Source organism: Kogia breviceps, chromosome 2 (assembly GCF_026419965.1).
Source record: "Kogia breviceps isolate mKogBre1 chromosome 2, mKogBre1 haplotype 1, whole genome shotgun sequence".
Taxonomy (NCBI): Eukaryota; Metazoa; Chordata; class Mammalia; order Artiodactyla; family Physeteridae; genus Kogia; species Kogia breviceps.
This window is the reverse complement of record NC_081311.1, coordinates 187822209-187834918: the sequence shown is the minus strand read 5'-3', so window position 1 is coordinate 187834918 and position 12710 is coordinate 187822209. Positions and strand designations below refer to the sequence as shown.

Here is a 12710-nt window from a genome sequence, read left to right as displayed (position 1 = left end):
ATTTGTACCCTTATGAAAGAGGACCCACAGAGCTCCCTACCCTCTTCCATCACGTGAAGACACAGCAAGACATCTGCAATCTGGAAGACAGCCCTTGCCTAACCATGCTGGTACTCTGATCTCGGACTTCCAGCCTCCAGAACTGTGAGAAAGAAATGGCTGCCGGACCAGTAGATCTTGAGATGGATTCCCAGGTGCCTTTTTAACAAGAATCTCAAAGATAATCTTGCAGGCCACCTTTGGACTACACTTTAAGAAATGCTGGGCTGTTGATCTATAAGGTTCCTTCCTCACTTTAGAAATCTCTGAAGAGATGGTCAATGCTAAAATGACACAGACATCAACAGCATGTGTTAATAGATACAGTTAGACAAAGCTCACACTTACAGATTCCTTCGAGGTTCAGTCACTTGTTCCTAGATCGTTTAGGGTAGAAGTGTACAAAATGTAGACTGGAGAGACTAAAGAGGGTTCTCCAGTGGCCCTTTATGGAATTATTGCTTAAAAAGTGACAATGGATCTCTATGTCTGGGCTTTGGCTTTTTCTTTAATAATAACCAGTCTTTTCTCAAGGTTTCATAAGGATGGGGCATGGTTATCTTCATTAAATCTAAAATGGTGTGTAAGGAGAGGTGATAAGGGGAAGCTGAGAGAGGGTGGAACACAGGGTCCTTCCCCACAATGGAGATGTTGGGGGCCTGGAACAGCGAGAGCCGCTCTAAGGGGAGGCAAGATGCAGAGCATATCAGCTCCTGTCCTGTAACCACCACAGAGATGATTAAGTAGGGACTTCCCTTGCAGTCCAGTGGTTAGGATGCTGTACTTCCACCGCCGAGGGCATGGGTTCAATTCCTGGATCCTGCATGACGTGCCGCGTGGCAAAAAAAAAAAAAAAGATTAAGCAACCTGTGATTTAAAAAAAAATTTTTTTTCTTTTTCATTCAGAAGCCATTCTTGAGATTTCAAAGCCTGGTTATTCTCACTCTGCAATCTGAGCCACCTTTGATAATTCAGGGGTCTTCCTGAGCATTTGAAGACAGCTTTCTAGCCTGGTATGAAGTTGGGAACCTAAACAGACAAATTCATTCCTTCTATTTAGAACTGGAAATCTCAGAACACTTGTCTTTACTTTCCACTCCCCCAACATCTGTCCATAGGGACTGGGAAAACAATAATAAATGCTATTATCTATTGATTTCTATGATGTGCCAAGCATTACAGAAGGCACACGAGAGGGGTTGGTATAGAGCAGAATCTGCAAGGAACCAAGATAGACCAATGAAGATCAATTGTGTGCTTCAGAATTAACAATAGTAGTGTTATGGCTGAATGTTTATGTTCCCTCAGAATTAACAAAAGTAAAGTTATGGAATGAATATTTGTCCGTGCAAATTTTATCTGTTGTAGCCCTATGCCCCAATGTGACAAAATTTGGAAACAGGGTCTTTATGGAAGAAATTAAGGTTAAATGCATGCAGGTGGGGCCCTGATCCAATAGGATTAGTTTCCTTATAAGAAGAGACATCTCTTTCTCGATTCCATTCATACACACAAAGAAGAGGTCATGTGAGTACACAGTGAGAAGGAGGCCATCCAGAACCAAAGGAGGCAAGAGTCTCTCCAGAAACTGACCATGTTGGAACCCTGATCTTGGATTTCCAGCCTCCAGAACTGGGAGAAAATAAATTTCTATTCTTTAAGCCATTCAGTCTATGGTACTTTGTTAATGACAGCCTCACTAGACTAATGCAAGTAATAATATCTCTGAAGCTCTTTGGATTTCACACTCCTTTCTCATGACAACCTTAAAAAGGTATTATTATTCTTCTATCAGAATGAGCCTTGGAGAAATCAAATGACTTGCTCACGAGAATGGGACAGTAACCTAGGCATTTTGGCTCCCAGTGTCCGGTCTTCTAGTTCTTCCACATGCAGTTGTCTAGAGTACCGGAAGAGGTGGAGGACTGAGAGAACAGAGAATAAGCAGTGAAGTGTGAAAACTGCCCAGGTGCCAAACCTCGTTGATCTGTGAGTGGCTGTCACTTTAGGGAACAGTAAAATTAATTGTATTTTTCTTCATTCAATAAACGTTTAGTATGGCCCCCCCTCTGTGCAAGGCACCACATGAAAGCTTAAAGATATGAAAAAAAAAATGGCTACTGCCTTGAGGTTAGAGCCTAAACTAAATGCTTACATCCAAGGAAGGATGTGGTCATGTGAAATAAACAACCCATACTTAGAGCTACAGGAGTGCTGAGTGAGGAGATATCAACAGCGGCGAGGCTGAGAGGGGAAAATTGTGAAGCATGAAAATTATTATTTCAGTGGCAGAGAAGGGTGGTGAATTAAGTCCAAAAATTGGTGCAATGATCCCTCCCCTCCTGCAGCCCCTTTTGCAATGTGATTTTTCTACTCCTCTTGTTATAGACTAAACTGTGTTCCTCCAAAATTCATATGTTGAAGTGTATTTGAAGCCCCCCAATGTGACTGTATTTGAAGATAGGGCTTTCAAGGAGGTAATTAAGGTTAAATGAGGACAAATGTGTGGTGCTCTCCTCCAGTAGGACTAGTGTCCTTATAAAAAGAAACAAGGGCTTCCCTGGTGGCGCAGTGGTTGCGAGTCCACCTGCCGATGCAGGGGACACGGGTTCGTGCCCCGGTCCAGGAAGATCCCACACGCCGCGGAGTGGCTGGGCCCGTGAGCCACGGCCGCTGAGCCTTCGCGTCCGGAGCCTGTGCTCCGCAACGGGAGAGGCCACAACAGTGAGAGGCCCGCGTACCGAAAAACAAACAAACAAAAAAACGACACCAGAGATCTCTCTCTCTCTCTCTCTCTATGTGCACCTGGAAAGAGCACATGAGGACACAGTGAGAAGGCAGCCACTTACGAGACTGGAAGAGAGGCCTCACCAGAAACCAACCCTAAGGGTACCTTGGTCTCAGATTTCTAGCCTTCAGAATTGTGAGAGAATACATGTCTGTTGTTTAAGCTACCGAGTCTGTGGTGTCTTATTATGGCAGCCCTAGGTGACTACATCTCTCATTAAGAAGTAGAGACTACATCTCCTTCCTCATTTGAGATAGTTCTGTGACCTGCTTTGAATCCAACAGAAATGACATTATACTAAATCCAAGGCTAGTCCTTAAGAGGTCTTGCAAGTTCTGGTTTTACGTTCTCAGAGTCTTGAGCTATCCTGTAAAGAAGTCTGTGTAGGGACCTCCCTGGTGGTCCAGTGGTTAAGACTTCATGCTCCCAATGAAGGGGGCATGGGTTTGATACCTAGTTGGGGAACTAAGATCCTGTCTGCTGCACGGCGTGGCCGAAATAAAAATAAATAAATAAAACGGTGGCTATGTAAATAATACGTCAACAAAAATTTTAAAACAAACAAACAAAAAGGCAGTCTGTGTATTGTTGGAAAAACCAATGCAGAGAGAAGCCTCTCCGTTTGAAATATGACAAGGGGGGAAAAGGCCCATAAAGATGAAAAAACTGGAGCAAAGAGAAGACAGGGTTCCAGCCATGCCTGCTCAGGGCCCACACATGTGAGTGGAGCCATCTTGAATCGTGCAGCTGCTCAGGTCGGACTACACCGGGTGAATCAGAGATGAACCATCCCAGCTGAACCCTGCCCAGCCAACCCATAAAATCATGAACAAACAAAATAGTTACTTTAAGCCATTAACATTGGGATAGTTTATAATACAGACTAGACATTGATACAGGTGGAATGAAAGAAGGGATATTTGGGGCAGAATGGTTTAAACAATGGCACAATAGTAGAAAAATATGATAGGAATTTTGATGAGTAATTCTGGTCGGTAAAGCCTTTATGAACATATTAGAGAAAGAGGACAAGGCTAGCAAGGTAGGTTGGACTGTGGAGAGCTTTCACTGTACAAATTTTTTATTGAGCACCTACTATTTATGTTCAGCTAAACCCTTTTCACAGATTAACTAATTGTCACATAACTCTATGTGCAGGTTATATGATTAGTAGCCCCCGTTTTACTGATAAGGAAACTGAGGCTCAGAGGTTTAGATAATTGAAAAAAAATTATGTAGTGATGAGGCTGGTATTTGAACACTGGCAATCTAACTCCAGAACCTGTGACCCCCAACCTCTACAAAAGACTGCCTAAGCCAATGAATTCAGACCTTAGTGATAAACATGAAATTATTTTAAGCGTTGAAGTGGCATAACTGAAGCAGTGCCTTAGAAAGATTAAGCTGGCAGTGGTGGATAGAATCTGGAAGCTGAAAGAATAGTTCGGGTATACTGCAGTGGTCCAGGGATGAATTGATAAGGGTCTGAACTAATCTGAAAAAAAAAACAGGAAAGGGATAAATCAGGGGGACTTAGGGAAGGAACTATTAATAGCACCAGGTAATGGCTGGATATAGGATAAAGGGTAGAGGAGTCATCAGAACTCATTCCCATCCTTCTGGTTTCAGTGACTGAGGTGGCACTCAGCCCTCTAAAATCCTTACGGAGTTCAGGAGGAAGAACTGCTTCAGGAGGGAGATAATAAATTGCTTTAGACTTGTTAGGTAGGGGGTGACGGTGGAATATTTATTTATTTATTTATTCGTTCATTTATTTGTTTATTTGGGCTGCGCTGGGTCTTAGCTTTGTCACGCGGGATCTTCATTGCACACACAGGTTCTTTTAGTTGCTGCAGGCTGACGTCTTAGTTGCAGCATACAGGCTCTTCGTTGCGGCATGCACGTGGGATCTAGTTCCCTGACCAGGGATCGAACCTGGGCCCCCTGCATTGGGAGCACGGAGTGTTACCTACTGGACCACAAGGGAAGTCCCTGACAGTTGGATATTATGTAGAAGTATCTGCCAAGCATTTGGAGATATGTGAGTAGGAACTTGAATAGGGGTCAAGGCCATCTGTAAATACAGGCTTGGAAATCATCCAGAACTAAGCAAAGTTACATGCATCTAGGATGTATCTGTTAAAGATCCTTGATTACAAGCAACAGAAACCAAATCTGGCTAGAAAAGAGTCCAGTGTGGGCTTCTACTCAGAAGAGGCAGGGACCATGGTGGTTCTGGGGATCCAGATGGGAAGAGTTCACAAACAATCTTGTCAAGCTAGGATGAGTCAGCTCCAACTACTTTCCCCGTTCCCTTGACGTATTCAAAGTCCTGGGAGGGGATCCAGTGAGCTTGGTCATGTGCCCATCCCTTGGCTGGAAGAAGTAAAGACACCTTGTCATCCATTCCCAACAGGATGACATAAAGCAGGAGAAGTGATTCTCCAAAGGAAAACACAGGGAATAGACGCCGGGTGGCCACAAACCAATCAATGTTCACTCCCCTGGGAGACAGTGTGTGAAGGAGACGAAAGAGTTGAGGGCAGACAATAATATAGCACCCACATGTGGGAGGAGGAGGATTTGATGAGGGAAAGGTAAAGGCTGGAGAAGAGAGAAAACAGGCAAAGGAATTTCAGAAATGGGCAAAACACCAGAGTTATATGCTGCCAAGAGATCAAGGGTGATAAAGAATGATGAAAAACCACTGGGGTTGGCATTGGAAGTTAATGGTAACCTTTGAGAGAGACGGGGCACGGTGGAGTGGAGGAAGAGAGAGAGAGGGAGGAGACACAGTGATGCAGGTAAGAAGCGAGGGCAGAGAGAGTATAAAAGAAAGGGAGGCGGCACCCATGTTTGGTGGTAAAAGGAAGAAGAGCTAGGTTGTTGTTTGAAGGGGCCAGCATCACAACGATCCTCAGCATCTAGGGCTTTCCATCTTCTTTGGTCAAATATAAGTAGAAAATGATCCTCAGCCCAGCGCTTACTGACGTCTTTTCTCTGAAGCCCTTGGTGAAAAGTAGCGACGATAGTGGGAAAGTGTGAACTGATGCTCTGGTTGAATCTGTTTCAGAAGCTACAGAAAGAGGAAACTGGATTTATTTGAAAGCCAACTTGAAAGGAAAATAAAAAGACAAAAAATACTTATTATAAGCTTAAAAAAAAAAAATCATACCAATGCAACAGTCCCAGAAACTAATTGTCTAAGTGAACTGTTATAACCAGTCTCCTTTCCCCTGGTTGAAACAACCTTACGAAACAGCATTTGTATCTATAAAGTTGTGTAACAAGTCGTCTTGTGGTGAAATGTATTTTAAATAGGGGTTAGATAGGAGAGGAGCAACTATTATTATCCTATTATAGAAACATCAGTAGCTCTTCCAGACAAAACACCGTCACCCATGGGGAGCTAAGGATAGCTTTTACTTAAATACAAGGTCATACTGTTTGGGTGTATGAGGGAGCAGTGGGGGTGGGGTGGGGGGATTTTCATCTTCTTCCAAAGCACTCAAAGCTGGACCTCTTCCAAGAGAGGAAATGAGACTAAATAGATCATTTGTTTTATTCTGCTTGGGCATTTCTTGCGTTTCTCCCAACTGCGGCTTACGGACACAAAGCCAAACTCAGAGACTGGCTGGAGCTGGCTAAACTCCAGGTCACTTAAAAAAAAAAATTAAGGAATAAACAATTTGAAGCTCTATCAGAGGATTAAGGCAAGCCACACAATTGAAGGACAAAATGAAATTCTGCTGTGAATGTGAAGTTGTAAAAAAAAGAAGCAGGTAGGAACGTTAAACGATTTGGATTTCTCAAACAAGACAGGAGGGAAACGCCAATTGAAAGCACACACCTAAGACAAATCCATTTCAACCAGGGTCATACACCCTCTGGTGTCTGAACTGCTGCTTAGGGGCACCAAGTGAGGTAGGAACGCAGCTTCTTTGGGGCAGCCCCTAATGATGGGGGTCAAAGTGCCTGGTCACTTGAATGTCGTGGAAAGCTTGGGAGATTGCTTCTGTACCCTCTTGACGGCATCGGGAAGGCCGGTCAGCAGTCGCCGTGCACATTCTGTAACAAGCATAGTTGGTATTCCCAGCATAGCCCTTTGGCAGAATGGGTCTTTGTCTTGAATCACTTCCCTCTGGGGGACACTCTGGCAGTCCCATCCAATGTCCACGGAGAGAGAAAGGCCCATTAGTGGTTAGGCATAGCTTAGCATATTAGTTAACACTGCACCCTGTCTGATTGCAGAATTGACAAGACATGTACAGTACTGCTCATAATGTTCCTTCAATAGCACTGGGTAGGGCAGGGAGGTGAACAGTCAGAGGTAAGTCCCAAAGATTTCTGACTGTCTTTTACAGATGAAGAATCTGGACCCTCATTATGCTCTAACTGGGAAAATAAAACATTCTTCCCCTTTAAAAAAAAAGTTGGTTCCATTAAAACAAGGGACCGGGGCTTCCCTGGTGGCGCAGTGGTTGAGAGTCCGCCTGCCGATGCAGGGGACGCGGGTTCATGCCCCGGTCCGGGAAGATCCCACATGCCGCGGAGCGGCTGGACCCGTGAGCCAGGGCCACGGAGCCTGTGCTCCGCAACGGGAGAGGCCACAACAGTGAGAGGCCCACGTACCACAAAAAAAAAAAAAAAAAAAAAAAAAAAAAAAAAAAAAAAACCAAGGGACCTAAACCCTTTAACATAATATTTGTTCATTTCTGGGCTTCCCTGGTGGCGCAGTGGTTAAGAATCCACCTGCCCATGCAGGGAACACGGGTTCGAGCTCTGATCTGGGAAGATCCCACATGTCTCAGAGCAACTAAGCCCATGTGCCACAACTACTGAGCCCATGTGCTGCAACTACTGAAGCCCATGCGCCCTAGAGCCCGTGCTCCACAAGAGAAGCCACTGCAACGAGAAGGCCGTGCAAGGCAACAAAGAGTAGCCCCCGCTCTCCACAGCTAGAGGAAGCCTGAGCGCAGTGACAAAGACCCAATGCAGCCAAAAATAAATAAAATAAATAAATTTATAATAATAATATTTGTTCATTTCTTTCAAAAGTTTAGAGTAACTTTACTAAACATTTAAATGGGCAAATAATTACCCAAAGTGTTTGAGACATGAATCAATGTATACATGTCGATATACTGATTGTGATATTACACAGTAGTCTCGCAAAATGCCACCCTTGGGGCAAACTGGACAAAGCATACAAGGGACCTCTCTGTGTGTTATTTCCTACACCTGCATGTGAACCTACTATTATCTCAATAAAAATGTTCCACTTGAAAAAGTGATAAAGATAGAAGTGGAAGCAGTGAATCGGGCAGGCTTTCAAAACCTGGTTTCACCCACTTCTTGGTTCTATAATAGTTTGCTTCTCCAGTAGTCCCCTGAATGACTCCCTTCTATCTGGAAGACGCTGATCCTAGCTTCTCAAACACACCAAGCTCAGTCCCACCTCTGGGCTTTCTCCTGTAGATTCTCCCATCCTCATCTCATTCTTCCCAGCTGCAGCTTGCCTTCCCAGATGAGACCAAATGATAACACTGTCCCTGGAGCAGTACTTACCATGTTAACAGTCACTTGGCACTTGTCCACAAATATTTCTTGAGCAAAGACTGTAGGTGGAGTATTGGCTCCAGGCACTAGGAACCAGGTGAGTTAGAAACCACATTCAACTGGTTTCTCTTCTTTCCTTTCTGGGAGCATACATTCTAATGAGGACGTGTGGAAAAAACTAGTCAAGAAACAAGTAAAAAAAAAAAAAATCAAATCATGATGAGGACTATGAAAGAGTTGGGTTGGAGAAAGGCGGAAGTGACTTCAGCTCAAGTGACCAGGAAAGGGTTTCTAGAGAAGGTGACATCTGAGTTGTTGACCTGACGTAAAAGGAAGCAGGCATCAGGAAGATGGTGGGGAGAAACAAAGCATTCCAGGAAGAGGGAACAACAAGGAGAAAGGATTTTTATCCTGCCTGTAACTGAATATGAATACTGGGCATGAGTGTAAAGCAATGAAATGGGTTTTCTTTTTGTGGACTGTGTTTCCTTTTAATTTTAGGGCCCAAACTCCCATAGCAAGTTTCCCTATATGAGAGGCTGTGAATACCCTTCCAAGATTCCAAGTTGCTCTAATGAGTAGATGCAAGCTTAATTCAAGGCTGTGTTTTAGGAGATTTACCATATTTCCTTCTCACAGTCGGGGCCGTGGGCCTGCTGGTGAGGGTTTTGCACTGTCTAAGGGCAACATAAATTATGCCATTAAAGTTGAGTACCTACAAAACTAAGCTGATGCAAAGGCGGGCCGCATACCGGAGATCTGGGTCATACAGCTGGGAGCAGGATGGTGATTTGCCGCCGGCCTCTGGGGTCTGTGCCTCTCTGCGGCGCACGAGGTCCCATCGGCTGTGGTAACCGGTTGGGAAGGGCCGGATTCCCAGGTCTCTGCGGGATACCTCACGCTGTCACCGCAACCAGGAATCCAGTTTTCTGGATCCCCTGGTCTGCCTTTTGCCTAAGGCGACCAGCTGCGGCTCCTCTGTTCGAGAGGCCGGGAGAAGTCGGCTCTGGGCCACCCGGCGAAGCGGTTCGAGGGGTGATCTGTCCCTCCCCGGCCGCGACCTGGCACCGTTATCCCCATCACCCGGACCGGCAGGCACTGTCCCGGGGCGTCCCCCTGTTTCTCCCGGGGAGGAGGGCAGCCCAGACGACTAGCCCTGCGTCCCAGGGACGCGCCGCGAGCCCTTGGGTCCCTCCCCCTCCCACACCTCACCCCCCCCCCCTCCGAGCCCGGCGACCCACGTGCAGCTCGGGCCAGGCTGGTGCCGCAACTCGGGGTTGGCGCGTCTCCCGGCTCTTTCTGGGCGCAGCCCCGAGACGGGGACCCGCGGGGGGCGGCCTCGGCGGGACGGCGGCGGAAGCGGGGGCGCCCCGGAGTGCGGGCGCGGGGACGCGGCGGCCGCTGGCACACAAAGGAGGCGGCGGGAAGGCGGGGCGGGGCGGGGCGGGGGCGGGGGCGGCAGGAAGGGGCGGGGGCCGCGCGCGCCGCGATAAAGCCCCCGCCGCCGGGGCCGGCCCGCTAGCGCTGTGGGGCTGCAGGGCTGTTCGGGCTGAGCGGCGTGTGCAGGCGTCGCCGCCTCTTTGCTCCGCTGCTCCTCCTTGTCGCCGCCGCCGCCGCCGCTCTTCCTCCTCCGACTCCCCCGCCCCGCCGACACCCGGCTCCGGCTCGGGCCGCGCCGCGCTCCGCGGCCGCCACCTGGGGATCCCGAGCGAGGGACGGTGAGTACGGGCTGCGCGCCCCGCGGCCGATCCCGGGCGCCCGGGGTGGGAGGGGCGCGGCAGGCGCTGCCCACCGCGCCGGGGACGGTCCCGGGGCTCGGCGCGCCGCCGGCTCAGCGCGGTGATCTTGCGCCGGGCCGGGAGGCTGCGGGGCCAGCGGGGCCAGCGGGGCCGGGGGCGCCGGTGTCGAGGAGGAGGAACTTTCTCAGCCTCCCCCGGCCGGGCTGCCTCAGTCAAAGCTGCGTGCGCGCCCGGCACCCGTGCCCGACCCGCGGGGAGGCCGAATAGGACCCGGGCGGGGCGCGGAGGGGCCGCGCCGGCGGGCCAGGTGTCCGCGCGGCCGGGAGTCCTGGGGCCAGCGTGTCTGCTGCTGCTGCCGGTCCATCCTAGCGGGCGCCCGTGACCCTGAACCTGGGGTACCCAGGTACTCGCGGGCGTCCCCTACCCCGTACTTTGCGTGTGCGCCGCCTGTTCGCGAAAGACAAACGGACTCCTACTTGTTGTTACTGCTGCCTGAGCGGGCTGGAGGTAACCGGTGGTTTGGGGGAGAGCCTTTAAATTGGCTTCTGGCAACCGATGTAACCCCATGGAGCTGTTCTTTGCCATTTTCATCGTCTGTAGAGATGGGAATTGCAATGCTGATCAGTGCCTACAGGTAAGGTGAAAGTACTCAGAAATTCTGGGCGGAATTAGGTGTTTAATTTGCCTACAAACTGAGTGCGGAGGGAAGGCTTCTATTACATAAGACAGTACTCCACCTTCAGGTATTATGGAAGATGCTGTTGAAGGTTTTAGTGTTTTAATGAGCGAAAAATAGTCTTCGTGTGTGTCTCTTGAGATATCTCGAATGCTGCTGTGTCTTGCTTTGACTACTTCGCAGGGAACGTTTTTATATTTATATTATTTATATTTAGCATCAACATAAAAAGCTGTTTGAAGGTTTGACTTCCTCTTTCAAGCCAGGAAGCAGTTTTGCTCCTCTGAACTGTTCAGGAACAAAATTACGTGATAATGTTATGCTTCGGAGATTTTATATCGGAAAGTTGAACACAGATAACTGGGGAAAAAATGTAAGCATTGCTAATTTGTATATCTAAAGCACACTTCAAAATTTGAAGATACTTTCAATGCTGACTGCATATCTAAATCAGTAATTATGTGCTGTTTGCAGTATTTCAGCAAAAAATTTTCTCCAGCTATGCAAATGAAGGTGTTAGCCTAAATCATCGAAGAATTCTCTCAACCCCAAGTTTTGATGTTTTGTTAAAATCATGTTAAAAAATATTGTACAGTGCAGGGCAATTACTGAAGGTCATCAAGATGTCACCTATCTATTATTCTTTTAAAAAAATGAATCTATGCAGAAAATTTCTGCCTCCCATGAACTTCACATATTAGTGTAATTTGAAAAGGATAGAAATGATTCAGTCTCCAAAGGACAGTAATTTTCAGTTCCACACGAGTGATTAAATGCTAGTCAGATATTGTTTGAGGTGGCAGAGTGGGAAATGAGTGGTGACCTAGCCAGGTCCTGGCTACACCTCTCTGTGGCCTTTCTCTGCCAGCCAGTCACTCTCCCACAGCATGGGAGACTTTGGCCCACGGGCTTTCTCTCCTCCCCTAGTCCCACAGGCCATGTAGGGGATGCTTCCGATTCCTGCTTCCTTGACCATCTCGACTCCAGTGACCTCCACCCACTCCAGCTACTGGGTCCTCTACATCCAAGTCTTGCCCTCACCCAGAGATGCTCAGCTTCTGAAATCAGCAACTCAGTGTCTGCACCACAGGCTCCTTCCTCAGGTTGCAAACTGGTATTCCCATGGCAACTCTTCTTGAACACAAGAGATCTGTTCCCTTCCCTTCTTCCAGTTTGGCCAGTGACTTTCATGGCCCACTCTAATGAGAAAGTAGGGGTCACCGGTTTGAAGTCTCCCCACATCCTACCCCATTTCCTTCCTACAGACTTTTCCAGATTTACCCACATCCAAGAAATTTTTTTTTTTTTTTTTTTGCAGTACGCGGGCCTCTCACTGTTGTGGCCTCTCCCATTGCGGAGCACAGGCTCAGTGGCCGTGGCTCACGGGCCCAGCCTCTCCGCGGCACGTGGGATCCTCCCAGACCGGGGCACGAACCCGTGTCCCCTGTATCAGCAGGCGGATTCTCAACCACTGCGCCACCAGGGAAGCCCCCAAGAAATCTTCTTAAGCATCTGTTGTGTCCAGGCACTTTGCTAGACCCTGGTGTATGGTACATATAGCAGGTTGCTGTTTTCTTGGAACAGTTTTTCCTGTGGCAGCAAACAGACACAAAGAAACCTAACTATGCTCTGATAAAATAGGAATAAGGCAGAATAATAGCAGAGAAATCAAGTTGGGGCGGGGACTTAGAGAAGGTTAGAGAGAAGACTTTCCTGTGGCAGTGCCTCATGTCTCCCGATGAACTCTTTTCTTTTTTAGCAGTGTTTTTAAATGCCATAATCTCCCTTGTCCATGCATCCCCAACTCACCTACAGCCACCACCTGCCTCCCAGGCTTCTTAAATGAGTTAACACTTCCCCAGGCTTCTCTTTCTTCTTAACTCTCTGCAAACTGGCCAGAGACTCCCCA

The 12710-nt window shown here is 47.8% G+C and overlaps 1 protein-coding gene and 1 long non-coding RNA gene across 7 annotated transcripts in view; one reads left to right on the top strand and one right to left on the bottom strand.

The window, feature by feature from the left end:
* Positions 1-807: 807 nt before the first annotated feature.
* LOC131751604 (uncharacterized) lies at positions 808-9761 on the bottom strand. 5 transcript variants are annotated; one of them, XR_010839228.1, is made up of 6 exons: positions 9628-9761; positions 9106-9270; positions 8396-8564; positions 6678-6980; positions 5815-5903; positions 808-859 (listed from the first exon to the last, which is right to left on the bottom strand). It is a non-coding gene; the product is annotated as an uncharacterized lncRNA (long non-coding RNA). The 5 variants fall into 5 exon arrangements; XR_010839226.1 differs by lacking the exon at positions 808-859 and having other exon boundaries at positions 4360-5903; positions 9102-9270; XR_010839229.1 differs by lacking the exon at positions 808-859 and having other exon boundaries at positions 4360-5903; positions 6678-6895; positions 9102-9270.
* A 116-nt stretch (positions 9762-9877) lies between these two features.
* SERPINE2 (serpin family E member 2) overlaps positions 9878-12710 on the top strand; it is a 74538-nt gene continuing 71705 nt past the window's right edge. The window contains exon 1 of one of the 2 annotated variants that reach the window (XM_059055530.2): positions 9878-10104. Coding sequence is in view for 1 of the 2 variants with exons in the window: in XM_067026992.1 (XP_066883093.1) it covers positions 10728-10759 (32 nt within the window). In the remaining variant the exon portion in view is untranslated. Of the gene's footprint in view, positions 10105-10246; positions 10760-12710 lie in introns of those variants that run through there. The other variant, XM_067026992.1, reaches the window with a different exon arrangement.